Source organism: Rhineura floridana, chromosome 14, assembly GCF_030035675.1.
Source record: "Rhineura floridana isolate rRhiFlo1 chromosome 14, rRhiFlo1.hap2, whole genome shotgun sequence".
NCBI lineage: Eukaryota > Metazoa > Chordata > Lepidosauria > Squamata > Rhineuridae > Rhineura > Rhineura floridana.
Genome location: NC_084493.1, coordinates 3,728,461 through 3,742,826, shown reverse-complemented (window position 1 = coordinate 3,742,826; position 14,366 = coordinate 3,728,461). Strand labels below are relative to the sequence as shown.

At 46.7% G+C, this 14,366-nt stretch overlaps 1 protein-coding gene across 1 annotated transcript in view; it reads right to left on the bottom strand.

The window, feature by feature from the left end:
- IGDCC4 (immunoglobulin superfamily DCC subclass member 4) overlaps nucleotides 1-12,123 on the bottom strand; it is a 73,566-nt gene extending 61,443 nt beyond the window's left edge. The window contains exon 1 of the mRNA XM_061595579.1: nucleotides 11,820-12,123. Coding sequence (XP_061451563.1) covers nucleotides 11,820-11,877 — 58 coding nt within the window. The 5' untranslated portion in view covers nucleotides 11,878-12,123. The remainder of the gene's footprint in view (nucleotides 1-11,819) is intronic.
- Between the last annotated feature and the right edge of the window lie 2,243 nt (nucleotides 12,124-14,366).

Below are 14,366 nucleotides of genomic sequence, written 5' to 3'. Positions count from 1 at the left end.
TGAAGGCGCTGCAAGGCTGTCATTTTTGCTGCAACAAACTAACACAGCTACTCTTCTGGAAAGCCTTCCCATAACCCCCCCCCCCAGTCTGCTGTTTTGCATAGCAGCGCTTTGTGCCATATAATGCTCTCCCAGTTAGCGCTGCGCTGAATATTTCTCCCACTTTCTTCTTGATGGTGTTCTTTTAGCCATTCTCCATCAGTTAACGAGAAAAGAAATTGTGTTCAACAATTATCAAAACAAATCGGCCAGTAGATCCTAATCTGCCTTCTGCAGGGTAAGCTTTAAACAGAGTGCCTTCAGCGGAGTTGCCGGAAGCATAGCTGGGTCCCAATAGTTTTATGCAAAGATTTTTTAAAAAGTTTTACGGCAAGATAGGGCTGGGAATGTCTCCTGCCTCAGTAGTGTAGTGGGAAATCCAGAAGTGCAGGGTCCCTTTGTGATAGTCACCCCCTCACAGTCGTGCCCCCTTCTAAGATTCTACAACTTCTAAGAATAAGCAGGCCAGACTTGAATCCTGTTTTCTGCTTCTTTATGACTGTCACCATTTGGCTGTCGTTTCTCACAGTCAAGAGATATTGGTTGAATTACTGAATTCAGTGTCGACACGTTTATCTCCTGCTCCTACTAAACTGCTTGATGATGTGGACATGATGCTATCATCAGGATTCGCTGTCTCTTCTTCTGCAGGTACAGAATTCTCACGCTCCACAACATGTCTTGGCTTTTTGAAGTAGGAACTAACATAGGCTTACTTGCAATTGACACTCTCTGGGACACTTCTTCGGGGCTAGCACATTCTCCTTTCATGCTGATTGGCTCGTAGGATGCTGGAGACATAGGGATCCTGCTGGGACCTGGCTCCCAAACAAGTAAGGGGTCTGAGAGAGACACCCCAGATGACTACATTCCTGGTCTGAATCCCTGGAGAGGTGCTTCAGGTCAGTGGAGGCAATACTGAGCTTAATGGACTGACTGTCTGATTAATATCCTATGTCACTAAGTCCTACTGTTGGAAACAGAATACTAGGCTGGATAGTCTGATCCAGCAAGACCCAGCTTGGAAAGGCAGCTTGCGTGCCCAGAAGAAAGGCTCCCCCAGAACTCGTTTGTTCCAGATCCCCAAACAGACTCATTCTATCACCCCGACACCCACAATTAACTCGCTACCCAAACAACAATAGTCTCGTTAAGTTGTTTCATTCTCCCTCTGTAATGCAAATATAGAGTAAGGAAAACTTTGGGATGCAGGCCAGAGACAAATTACAGTGCAATTAAATACTCAGCCCTCACTTCATTATCCGAGCCAGGGCTGATGTGCTGCAGGGCAACCTCAACAGCAGAAAAAGGAAGGGTTTAAGCAGTGGTTAAGGTACTGGACTGCAACCTGGGAGACCAGGGTTCGAATCCCCACACAGCCATGAAGCTCCCTGGGTGACCTTGGGCCAGTCACTGCCTCTCAGCCTCAGAGGGAGGCAATGGGAAACCCCCTCTGAATATGATTAAGAGAGCCAGTGTGGTGTAGTGGTTAAGGTGTTGGACTATGACCTGGGAGACCAGGGTTCGAATCCCCATACAGCCATGAAGCTCACTGGGTGACCTTGGCCCAGTCACTGCCTCTCAGCCTCAGAGGGAGGCAATGGGAAACCCCCTCTGAATACCACTTACCATGAAAACCCTCTTTGTAGGGTCGCCATAAGTCGGAATCGACTTGAAGGCAGTCACTGAACTGAAGCAGTGGCAGAGTTGCCTCTTTATGCACCATGCGTTGGCCGCAGAAGGGCTCAATTCTGTGGGTCAGTGGTGGTAGCACACATGCTTTGCAGGCAGGAGCTCCCAGGTTCAATGTGTTAAAAATTGTTTTTTTAACTTTTTTAAAGAATTTAAAAATTTTAAAGTTGTTTTTAAACTTTATTGTTTATTGTGATTTATTGTATTGATGTATGACTCTTGTGAACCGCCCAGAGAGCTTCGGCTGTGGAGCGGTATATAAATTTAATAAAATAAATAAATAAAATCTCCAGGTAGGGTTGGGACAGACTTCTAGTCTGAAACCCTGGAGAGCTGCTGCCAATCAGTGCTGACAGTACTGAGCCAGCTGGACCAACGGTCTGACTCAGAGTATAAGGCAGTTTCCTATTCTCACAGCAGGGTCTCCCACAGCAACTTGTATTCAAAGGCATTTTATCTCTGAACATGGAGTCTCTATTTGGCAAACATAGCGACACGAACCCACCCATACACTACGCTCAACATCAAAGGCCCTCCTCCGGGTGCCTACTCCAAGGGAAGCTCGGAGGATGGCAACAAGGGAGAGGGCCTTCTCAGTGGTGGCCCCCAAATTATGGAACGATTTCCGTGATGAGGTGTGCCTGGCACCAACACTGTTATCTTTTCGGTGCCAGGTCAAGACTTTCCTCTCCTCCCAGGCATTTTTTAACAGCATTTGAATAGCACGTTTTTAACTTGATTATTGGTTTTTATCGGTTTTAATTTGGTACGGTTTTAAATTTGTATACTTGTTTCTAATGTTTTAAATTGTTGTAAACCACCCAGAGAGCTTCGGCTATGAGGCGATAGATAGATAGATAGGTAGGTAGGTAGGTAGGTAGATAGGTAGATAGATAGATAGATAGATAGATAGATAGATAGATAGATAGATAGATAGATAGATAGATAGATAGATAGATAGATAGATAGATAGATAGATAGATAGATAGATAGATAGATAGATAGATAGATAGATAGATAGATAGCGAATGGGTCCTGCCTTCCAGGAATCTGTTCAAGTCTTTTTTAAAAAACCCATCTAAGATGAAGTTTATAAAGCCTTCCCCAACTTGGTGCACGTCAGATGTTTTGGACTCCAACTCCCATCAGCCCCAACCAGCACAGCCCTCTCTGGTTGTCTCATCTTCCTCTTTCCATGGCTAATACCCAGTGCATTGCGCACACACCCCTTTGTGGCAACCAGGCCTTTTCAGCGGGGTTCCCAGCCTGTGGGGAGTGCTCTCCCGAGGGAGACTTTACAACCTCTTCAGCAACAGGCACAGACATTTCTTTTCTCCCAGGGCTTGCAGAAGGCTGATCTTCTGCCACTATACCTTGCGGCAGAAAATTCGGTACACTAATTCTGAGAAATCCTTTCTTTAGTCTTTTTACAAACATGGACGTGAAGATAATGTGAACCGGATCATCATTAATTTTCCTATTAAAAACAATCTTTTTATCCACTCCAGCTCAAACGCAATATGTCCCCACCGTACACAGCAAGCCACTTACCTCTTCCCCCTAGCCCCAAAAAACCCACAATATCTCTTTAGAAACTTGGCCGCAGAAGCCGGCAGCATTTTAAATAGGACTGTGTGCCTTTTCAAAATGATATTGTGTCAGGAGTTGACCGAGTGAATGAAATCTGCATGCAGGTGACCATTTGGGAAACAAGCAACCTCGACATGTGACTGCTAAGATAATGGGAGACCCAAATTGTCAGGCAAAGGGTGCTAAGTCTATTCAAAGGCTACCAGCTTCTGATGTCCAGGGGAAAGAGAGAGAGAGAGAGAAATGGGAGGAACAACAAAAGCCTTAAAGTCAAGGGAAAAAATCCACAAATGGAACCTGATACATACATCCTAAACGGAGAATTATTTAACTGGACTGTTGAGCAGGGACAGGCTTTTTTTCACCTCTCTTTTCCCAGAGCAGCTTCTGTCCCCTTAGGGAGCCCCAACACAAAACAAGCAATACACACACACACCCTTAACATAAACCAATGGGCATATCGCTACTTTTTTTTCTCTTTCATTTTTGCACAGTGCTTTTGCAAGTTCTGCAGGGAATATCCACAACAGAAGGGACCTTGCTATGGGCAGAAATATTTGCACTGAGCAAAGAAAAAGGGAGAGAACTGCATTTGTTTGCAATACATGCTCAGAGTTTTGCATAGTTGATTCAGGCTCTATGATTCAGGAGGGGAGAGGGAGATCCTTTTGGGGAGGGAACAAGATATCAAAAGAATGATGAAGAGGGGGAAGGGTGACTTAGCCTGTGCCTGCTTTTGAGACGGGCTCCTGCCTCAAAAGAAGCTTATTCAGATATATCAGTCAGTTTTTTTTTTTTTTTTGACTGATTAAACTTCTCCCGGGCAGGGAGAAACGAAGAGATTAACCTCAAAGCCTATTTTTGTTGGGACGACCAGATCTCATTAATTTATGGGACGAGGTCCAGCCGACGAAGGTGGGACGGATTTTCAACAACAAGCTCTATCTGATAAAGCGAACGTTCATCTTATCTTCTAAGAGAGAACGCACTAACAGGCAAGCACCCTTCTTTCTATATTTTTCTTTTACTTGACTTAAATTGTTGCTGTTTAAAAGAGATTTGCCAGATTGATCGGTTTTTGACATCTCACTGGGGAGCCATAACTTCTCTCTGCTACTCACTAATTAATAGCTTATCTCTGTTTTTGTTGCAAAAAGCTGTCCTGGATTTGCATTCTAAAGATATACACAGAAGAGGGATTTCTATTCCAGATTTTTATTTTGAAGAATATTATATTGTCTGAGACTACTCTCTTTTTGGTCTATTTTATTTTGACGAATCTGTTTCCTGACGACCGCCATTAATTGTTTCGATCCTGGGAACTGCATTTTGTTTACTTAAGCATGGAGAGATAAGGCTGTCTGCTCTGTTTATACTGTGATGTCACCAAGTTTGGAGTATTAACCCAATTGTTGCTGAAATAAGAAGTGGTTTTCCTATATTTTTCTTTTAAAATGGCAATTAAGAAAGTGGCTGAGAATCTGGAAATAACTATGTTTCAGAAAATAATGGATGAGATTGAGATAACGAAACAAAACCTGCGACAGGGTTGTAAGGAGCTGAAAATTGAATTGAGTAAAATGAAGCAGGAGATTAAAGATATAGGGGTCCCTGTGAGAGAGGTGACCCTGGAAGGGGTCCCTGTGAGAGAGGACACCCCGGAGATTGGAACAAACGTGGAACAGGAAAAAGATTTGGAGTCTATGGACTTTAGAAACAAAATCTATTGTTTGGAGACACAGGAGATTAAAGACATAGGGGTCCTTGTGAGAGAGGAGACCCTGGAGACTGGAACAGGGGTCCCTGTGAGAGAGGAGACCCTGGAGACTGGAACAGGGGTCCCTGTGAGAGAGGAGATCCCGGAGATTGGAACAAACGTGGAACAGGAACAAGATTTGGAGTCTATGGACTTTAGAAATAAAATCTATTGTTTGGAACTCAATGTTATCTCTGAAGAAATTAATGAAGATTCTAGAGATAAAGTTATCAATGGCATGGATAATCTTCTGGACTGGAATGATGTGATGGAGCCCAATATAGAGAAAATCTATGGAATTAACTGCAGCCATGTGACAATGGAAAAACTTTCAAGAGATGACCCAGTGTATTTTGAAAAAAAGAACAGAGATATGATTTTACAGCAGTATTTCAGCAACCTATTCAGAATGGATGGCAAGAAAATATTTGGGATAGAGGTAATTCCCATCAGACTCTTACTATATGACTATGGCTTTGACAGCAAGATTATTATGGAATACTGATAATGGAAGATTGGATACTGAAATTACTGGACTTAACAAGACTACTGAAGATGGAAGATGGAAAATGGAACTAATAGGGATAATAGAACAATGGCTACTGAAATTACTGAACCTAACAGATTCTGATGTGATGGATTAATTGAAATGTTTATTTTGACTATGGTTATGACAATAAGATTATCATAATTAGTAATGAGATGGATTAATCGATATGCTTATCTGGAAAAAAAATTGATAGATATATTTCTTAAAGAATTGAAACCTCTCTTTGACTTTTTGTGGAAAGAATAAAGTAATGTTTATGAGATTTGATGATTAAGTAAGATAACTACTGGAGGAAAGTGATTTTATAATATGACTTAAGAGACAGGATTGTTATATATTATAGACTTATAACTGATTTGATCTTTGACAAATGGGAAGTCAATATTTTACTCTTTATTTTTTATTTTTGTTTTTTTTTTCTTTTTTTCTTTTTGTTTAACTATTTTTGATTTTGTTTTTTGTCTTTGAATGTTTTATGATTTCGTCTTGTATGTTTTATGAAAATCTGAATAAAAATTATTGAAAAAAAAAAAAAAGAATGATGAAGAGGAAGATGCATTTGCGCTGGATCTAGTGCTTTTAAAAGAGGCTTTTATTAACATGGCAAAATATTAACAGATATTTTTTACTTTTATAGGGAGATGAGGAGAGCCAGTGTGGTGTAGTGGTTAAGGTGTTGGACTACGACCTGGGAAACCAGGGTTCAAATCCCCACACAGCCATGAAGCTCACTGGGTGACCTTGGGCCAGTCACTGCCTCTCAGCCTCAGAGGAAGGCAATGGTAAACCATCTCTGAATACCGCTTACCATGAAAACCCTATTCATAGGGTCGCCATAAGTCAGAATCTACTTGAGGGCAGTCCATTGATTGAGGGAGATGACAGTGACGAGGAAAGCTTCACCTGTTAAATTTCTGTATGCCAGGCTACTCTTAAAGGCAACGGAGCAGAACCAGTGAAAAGAGCTGGCAACCCTTAGAAAGAAAGGGTAGGAAATCTTTTAAGCGTGTTAAATCACTCAGATTTATTTCCCTGTGGAAAAGGCACCTGAAAACATTTTCAGGAAACAATGAACGCTATCTTTTCTTAGCTGGCTTTCCATGTCCACCTTTTAAAGATTTGGATTTTCAGTACATAACTTTAGTTTGCCTGTTTTTTATCTAGGGTAGCCTGATACAAAGGAGATTATAGGCTTCTTTTATCTATGACCTTTGTGCAACTGAGGGAATTTCAACAGATACATTTTTTTCATCCCTGCATGACAAGTGGCATCGACCAAAATTTCCCCTTTGCATCCATATTTTGCTTGAGCTGAATGCGACTCTTAAAATTACAACCAAACCAAGCCAGAGATGCAGAATTCTAAACCAAGGTCAGAAAAAATATGCGATTGCAATTCTATGTATCCTTACTTGGAGGTACGTCCCACTGAAACTAGTGGGACTTATCTACGATATCTAGAATAAGGCTGTGTGTTGCGTCATAATGATGAGGGTTAAAAACTTTTTCAAAAAAATCTTTTCTAAACTGGCTTTGCTCTCCATGTATCCCCATTCCACTCCCTGCCTTTCCATCCTGCTTGATGAAGAATTCTGTGGCATCAAAAGTTTGCACACTCTTACGCAGAAACTTGCCAGAAAAAAAAAGCAGTGTGCATCTCCAAGGGAATTAGTAGGAGGAACAGCAGCAATATGCTGTGCCTCCTGTGTTGGAAAAGAGGCTTTTCGAGAGGGGCCCAAGTTGCTTCCAAGCTGCTTGAACAGGGGAGGCAAATCAAATTAGTTTAACAAAGCTGTGTTTTATGCCAGCCTTTCCCAACCCGGTGCCCTCCAGATGTGTTGGACTACAACTCCCATATCTGCCCCAGGCTGATGGGAGTTGTGGTCTGAAACATCTGGAGGGCACCAGGTTGGAGAAAACCACCTGACGCACCCCTTGGAAAATGAGAGAGAGGGAAAAAGAAGGTTAAACAAAGAAAAAGGAACTCCAGCTGAATGATGCACTGAGCATGTTAACCATTTACAGGCCCATGTTAAGCCACAGCAGAATTCTTCATTAACCAAACAGCAGCAGGAACCAAGTTTGGGGGAGTTGTGAATCAGCTTGATGTGGATAGCAGAGCTCCCACTTGGCCCCACTTGACACCCCTACGGTTAACCAGAGGTGGTAGAGGAAGAAGCCAAAGAGCTCCTGGAACGTTTCATGGGTGCTTGTAGAAGAGAGAATTTCAACAGGTACAGCTCATTCACGCCCCGAAATCCCCTCTTATGCGCACACGCGCACACGCATGCAGACACACAAAGCAATCAGGAGCTTGGCTTCTGATTGCATCTGGATATGATGCCTTAGCTGACCCCATTCATCCTCTCAAAAGTATAACTTAAGCATCTCTGTGTGACCACCCCTATGTTCACTCTGACCAGTGTAGAGATGTAAAATTTCCAGAAATTTTGAAGCCATGGGGGAAAAAAATGTGTTTTTTTCCCAGAAAAAAATGAAATTTTCAGAAAAATTGAAAAAACACAGTAGCACTTTTTACAGGTTGAACGTCACTTTGTTACTTCAGGAACATAAAATGTAATTATGTACAAGTTGGTTTGGCATAAAATTATCACATTTGGTATATTAAAAGTACATTTTATTCAAACAATTATTGCAAATTGAATTTATTTTTTAAAATGTTTACCTTTTTTTTGGTAACAAATGGATCTACAAGATCCTGAACTGTAAGAAACACCTGAACTGTAAGGAACCTCTTTTGTTTTGCCAGTTTATGAGGAGCAGGCAAAAAACAATTAAAAAAAACAGAAGAAACCATCAAAATTAACAACAAAGAAAATTATTTATGTCTCCACTAGTCCTCCACAGTGTCAAGCAAACATAAAGCATCCATTCCCATAAAAAGACCTGAGAAAGGGGGGAGGATTCAATGAAACATTTTGATCATCATGCTAAAATAAAACATTCCATAATCCATTTTTTCTTCATTTTTTTCAATTTTTCAGAAAAAAAAACAAAAACGGCTTCAGAAAAATAATTTCCAACCTGAATTTTTTCGGGTTTTTTGCAGGCCTTCATATCTCTAGACCAGCATCTAGTGCCAGGATGTGCGACACAAACGCTCCACAATATCTTTGTACTTTTCCACAATTCCCCAACACAAAGACAGACATGAGAATTTCCTAAGGGACATTCAGGGGAAGGGCACATAGCTCAGTGGCAGAGCATCTGCATTGCATGCAGAAGGCCCCAGGTTCAGTCGCCAATGACATCTTCAGGTAGGGCTGGGGATAATGTCGCCTATGAAACCCTGGGGAGGCTCTGTCAGCTAGATGCATCAATGGGTCTGACCCTGTGTTCCTAAATTGCAACTCTACTGGAAGGGAAGGGTCTTATAAGAAAAGGCATTTGAGTCCTCTTGTTCAGCGGTAGCCAATGTGGTGCCCTCCAGATGTTGCTGAACTCCAGCTCCCAACAGCCCCAGCCATCACAGCCAATGATCAGGGAAGATGGGAGTCCAACAACATCCGGAGGGCACCACTTTGGCTGGTATAGTGACTACAAAGCAACTACCTTTTTTTAACCGAGTTTTGGAACCGACGTACAGAGAGCCACAGGAAAAACACACTTGAGAGAGGAGAGCTCTTTTGAGGAGCAGCTCTGATATTAGGTACGCTTGCCTTTAGGGGAGTAAATAGCAAGTCCTCCTGTTATTATATTTTATTATTATTATTGTAGCAAGTACCCAAATATTAGGGTAGGCAACTGGCACCTTACAGACAGCTGTCCTCGTATGATATTAAGGTTGCAAAGTTTTTTCACCTGTTTTGCTCCTTTCCACAACAAAGGAATAATTTAACAAACAATTCCTTTTCCGCCTCATAGCACAGAGGCACGGTACTAGGGAAAACTATCACCTGATTCATTTTCTGTGTGCCAGGAGCAGGAACTGTATAATAACAACAATAATAATGATGAAATCAACCATTTTTTTTACAAATATTAAAATTATGTAAGTGATGCTTTATTACCTTCCAGCAATACCTCTGGATTTTTAATACATAAGTGCTCATTCAGTAATGCACTTCAGGCAGTCTTTTCAGGCTCACAGTTAAGCCGTGAAAGAGCTGAAAAGGGGAAGGTGTGTTTCCTTTCCATCTGCTTGCAAAGCAAGCACTTTCATGCCAACCAGTGAGCCCAGCCACATGCGCCACTCTGCACGGTCATGGAGCAAAGGTCTCCAAGCCAGCAGCAGCAGCACCAAGGACACTGCACCAACCATCCCGCTGGCATGGTTTTCAGGAGAAGGCACATCGGCCCGGGTCTGTTCACTGACAAAGCTACCTTCCTCAAGGAGTGGCCTATTGCAGCTGTCCCCAGTCTGGTGCCCTCCAGACATTTTGGACTACAGCCCCAAAACATCATGGAGGGCAACAGCTTTGGGGACAGGTGCCTTTGTTAAAGTCAACTCAAGGAACAGCTGTAATACTTGCAACGCCACCTCTGTGCAAGTTCTGCAGAAAACAAGGGGGAGGTTTTGTTTTATGTTGCCAGTCAACTCGCCTGCACCTGCCATGCCATAAGAATGTAGGAAGCCGCCTCACACGCACTCAGGATGCAGACCCATCTAGCTCAATACTGTCTACACTGACTGGCAGCAGCTGTCCAGGGTTCCAGGCGGGGGACTCTCCCAGCCTACCTGGAGATGCCAGGAGGACATTCTGCGCACAAAGGGGATGCTCTGCTAACTGAGCTGTGGCCCTTCCTCAATGTTGCACGGTAGCTCATGCAGGGGGACTTAAGAGTTACTTCCCTGGGTGGCCTTTTCACTCCCCCCAAGCGAGATGCCTCTCAGCAGTTGCTAGAGGCAGTTTTGCCAGGCAGGGGTGAGAACCTACCCAAGAAATCAACTTTTGATGGGCAAGCGGAGGGCAGAAATGAAGAGAGAGCACCCTGGACAAAGACTGGACAGAAAACTGCGGTTGTGTGCGAAAACCAATGCCTTCTTGCAGACAAGACAGCTGGCCGGCAAGCATATGTGCATTTTGTTTCATTTCGTTGCCAACAGACCCTTTCTCTGTTCCAAACAAAACCCACTTTGAAAATCCCAGCCTGTCATTCTTTGTTACATTGATTCCCATCACCCCCAACTCATGGATTCCCTCCCCCCTCTATTCTCTCGTCGAACCTGGAGACTTTGAAATGGAACTGCCTGAAATTCCCCTCCCCACAACAAGAGCCCCTTGCTTAGGAGCCAGGCCTTATTTTTTACAGACATCCCCCCCCCACAGTTCCTTATCCTGCAGGGTGAATTGAGGGGGGCGTCTTTAAACCCGGGCAACTGCCGAGAGAATATATAGAGAATATATACCCGGGCAACGACCCGAGAGCCGCAGAAAGGTCCAGTCGCGGGAGGGACGCGGCCAGCAGCTCCTGCAGGGTCCAATCGCCCCCGCCACTTCCGCGACGCCACCCGAAGACACACTCGCGCACACACCACCACCACCCTGCGTGTGGGGGGGGAGGAAGAGACCGCCAACCGGCGAGCCTTGGCCTCTCTCTCTCACACACGCACGTCCGCGGAGCCGCCCCCCGTCGCAAGAGGCGAGCTGTACCTCCGCTTCGACGACAGCCGCCCGGGCGGCGCAAATGCGCGCCCGCGCGCACACACACACCTGTTTGCACTCATCACCCCGGGGAGGAGGGGAAGGGGAGGGGAAGGGAGGTGGGGGGAGACAGAGACCGCCGAGCAACGGGACGGCGGCGGCAGTGCCAGCCACAACCCTCTGTAGCCCGCCGCCGCCCCACCACGTTGCCCAGGGTGGACGCGCCAACGAGGGAAAGCGGCACCTCGCCCGGGCCACGGAGATCGGAGGAGCGGCTCTTCTCCCGCTCCTCGGGGCGGCTCTCGCTCTCTCCCCCCCACCCGGCGCGCGCGCACACACTTTTCATTGATTTGCGCTTTTATTGGGGTGGGAACGACAAAAGCCGACCCCCACCCACCCCCAGCGCGCACCGCCCGGCGCCTTTGCGTCTCCTCGCCCGGCGCTTTGCCCCACCAGCAGCCCCCGAGGAGTTGCAACCCCAGTTCCTCAGCCGACTCCCCCTCCAAGGGAGAAAAGCCATTGCGGCCACGCCAAGCACAGGCACCCCACCATTACCACCACCAGCCCTCGGGGGTCATTTTTTTACCTTCCACGGCCAAGGTCAAGGCTAGAATCGCGAGGCCAAGCAGTCCCTCTCGCGCCATGTAAGCCCGCCGGAGCTCCGGGTGGGAATTAAGGCGGGGAAAGGCAAAGGGAGGCTGCGGGAGGGAGGGAAGGCACCACCGCGGCGGCGGCTCGGGCTCGCCTGTCGGGGCTGGCGCGCGAGGGGAGGGGAAAGGAGGAGACGGTTAGACGTGCACGCAGCGCAAGGACGGGCTCTGCCTCCCCTCCATCGCCATCTTGTGTGGATGCAAAAATAAAGGGGGAGGGCGACGCTGCGAGTTGCAAGGCACAGACCCGCAGGCGCGCGCGCAAACACACGCACAGCCCGCCTGCCCGGGACGGTCCGAGCCAAGTCTCACTGGAGGTGGCCCCTGGAGACGCCTCCGCCTGCCTGGCCGCTCTCCCCTCCCCCTTTTCTCTGCCGCGTCCAGACAAATGGGTCTCTGTGCCAGTCAGAGCAAGACGCGGGGATGGCCGAGATACGAGAGGGACGAAGAGCCAATTCATCTCTCTTGCTTTTGCTTTCCTTTTTTAAATTTATTTGCACCCGCCGCTGCCCAAGGAAGCTGGGCTGCCAAGCCCCGTTGCTGCCCTCTCGCTCTTTTCTCCTGCATAACTTTTGAGAATGAGAGCCTTGTTAGTGCCTTCTCCCACAACAGTAAACATCTCTAGGAGCCAATCAGCATGAAATGGGAAAGTGTTAGCTACTGAGAAGAGTCTTCTCAGTGGCTGACTCATCTCCATTCACTCTGATTGGCTCCAATCATCAGGAAAGGACAAGGAAGCATATCAGAAGACTCTTCTCAGTGGCTAGCACTCTCCCTTTTCAGGCTGATTGGCTTGTAGGATGCTGGAGGCATAGGGACCTGGCTCCCCCAAAAAGTAAGGAGTCTAAGCCTCCCTAAGACCCCTGACAGCTACAGCCCTGTATTATTGGTCCTTGCTCAAAACTCCAGCGGGGCTCTACATAATGCTGAACACACGCACGCACGGACGGCCACCAGCCAGGCAAAAACATGCATGGGAGAAACAGTGAAGGCTGTGGCTTAAGAAGAGCCTGGTGGCGGCAGCCTGGGAAGAGTTCCAAGGGCCAGAGAGAGAGGCCTGGAGGGCCACTTGTGGCATCTTCAAGCAAACACACACCGCACCATCCAGTCCTTTCTGAAACAGCAGGCCAGTGCTCTGTGTGAAGAGGACGCCTGTGTAATCTGAAAGCTTGCTATCATGCCAGCCCTGCTGGGTCCAATGGGGAGAGGGGGGAGGAAACAGTCCACTACCACAGACCCTCTCCACAAGCAAGCCAACACACACGCACACGCAAAGCACCCGCCATTCTCGTCTGAATGAGCCTTGCCACAGAGCAGCTGCGTTTAATAGGCATCATGTAAGAGAACAACAAAATTATGCAATTTGCTGAACAACTCGAGAGAGATATCAGGGCAATTCTGTACAGCAAAAAAGGGCGGGGGAGCAGCCCTTAGATGGCCATGCCCTCCGGGAGCGAATGTATAATACGTTCATTTTATTATGCCAGCTCTCATAAATATTTATTGCATGCGCAGCCTCTCGTTGCTCTTCAGAGAAGGGGTGTCGGATGCATTATGCTTAGACATGGGAGGTTTCCTCCCCCCCCCGCCCAGCCCCCTCTCAGTCTGGTCTTTCTTGCAAGCGGCATGGAGTATCTGTTTGGACAAGAGGCTTTCAGGGATGGGGGGGGGGGAAACGGCAATGGAAACGGGAGCAGGGGGGGAGACGGATTGCACACCATGAAGGACTGCAGCTCAGTGGCAGAGCATCTGCTGTGCGCGCAGAAGGGCCCAGGTTCAATCCCGAGCAGCATCTCCAGGTAGGTCTGGGAAAGAGTCCTGGCCTGAAATCTTGGAGAGCTGCTGCCAGTCAGAGTTGACAGTACTGGCCTAGATGCTTTGCATGCAGAAGGTTACAGGTTCAAACCCAGGCATCTCCAAGTAGGGCTAGGAATGTCACCTGCCTGAAACCCTGGAGAGCTGCTGCCAGCCATTGTCGACAATAGAGAGCTAGATGCTTTGCATGCATGAGGTCCCAATCAGTCCTCAGCATCATTCACTTAGGGCTGGGAAAGAGTCCCTGCCTGAAACTCTGGAGAGCTGCTGCCAGCCAGTGTTGACAGTACTGACCTAGATGCTTCATGTGCGGAAGGTCCCAGGTTCAACATCTGCAGGTAAGGTCCCCTGCCTGAAATCCTGGAGAGCTGCTCCCGGTCAGCGTCTCTTCCGTCAAGGCCAGCAGCCGCTGAGAAAGCTACCTTCCTCTAGGAGTGGCCTATTGCAGCTGTCCCCAGTCTGGTGCCCTCCAGACATCTTGGACTACAGCCCCAAAACATCATGGAGGTCACCAGGTTTGGGGAAAGGCAAAGCAGCCCCTGTCTTCCTGCGGCATGCACACAGGGGCAGTGTGCCATGGCTTGCACGCTGGGAAGCGGCGCAGTGATAAATTCTGATGTGCACTCACTCATCATCACAATCCTCAGAATCACATCCCTACTAAAATG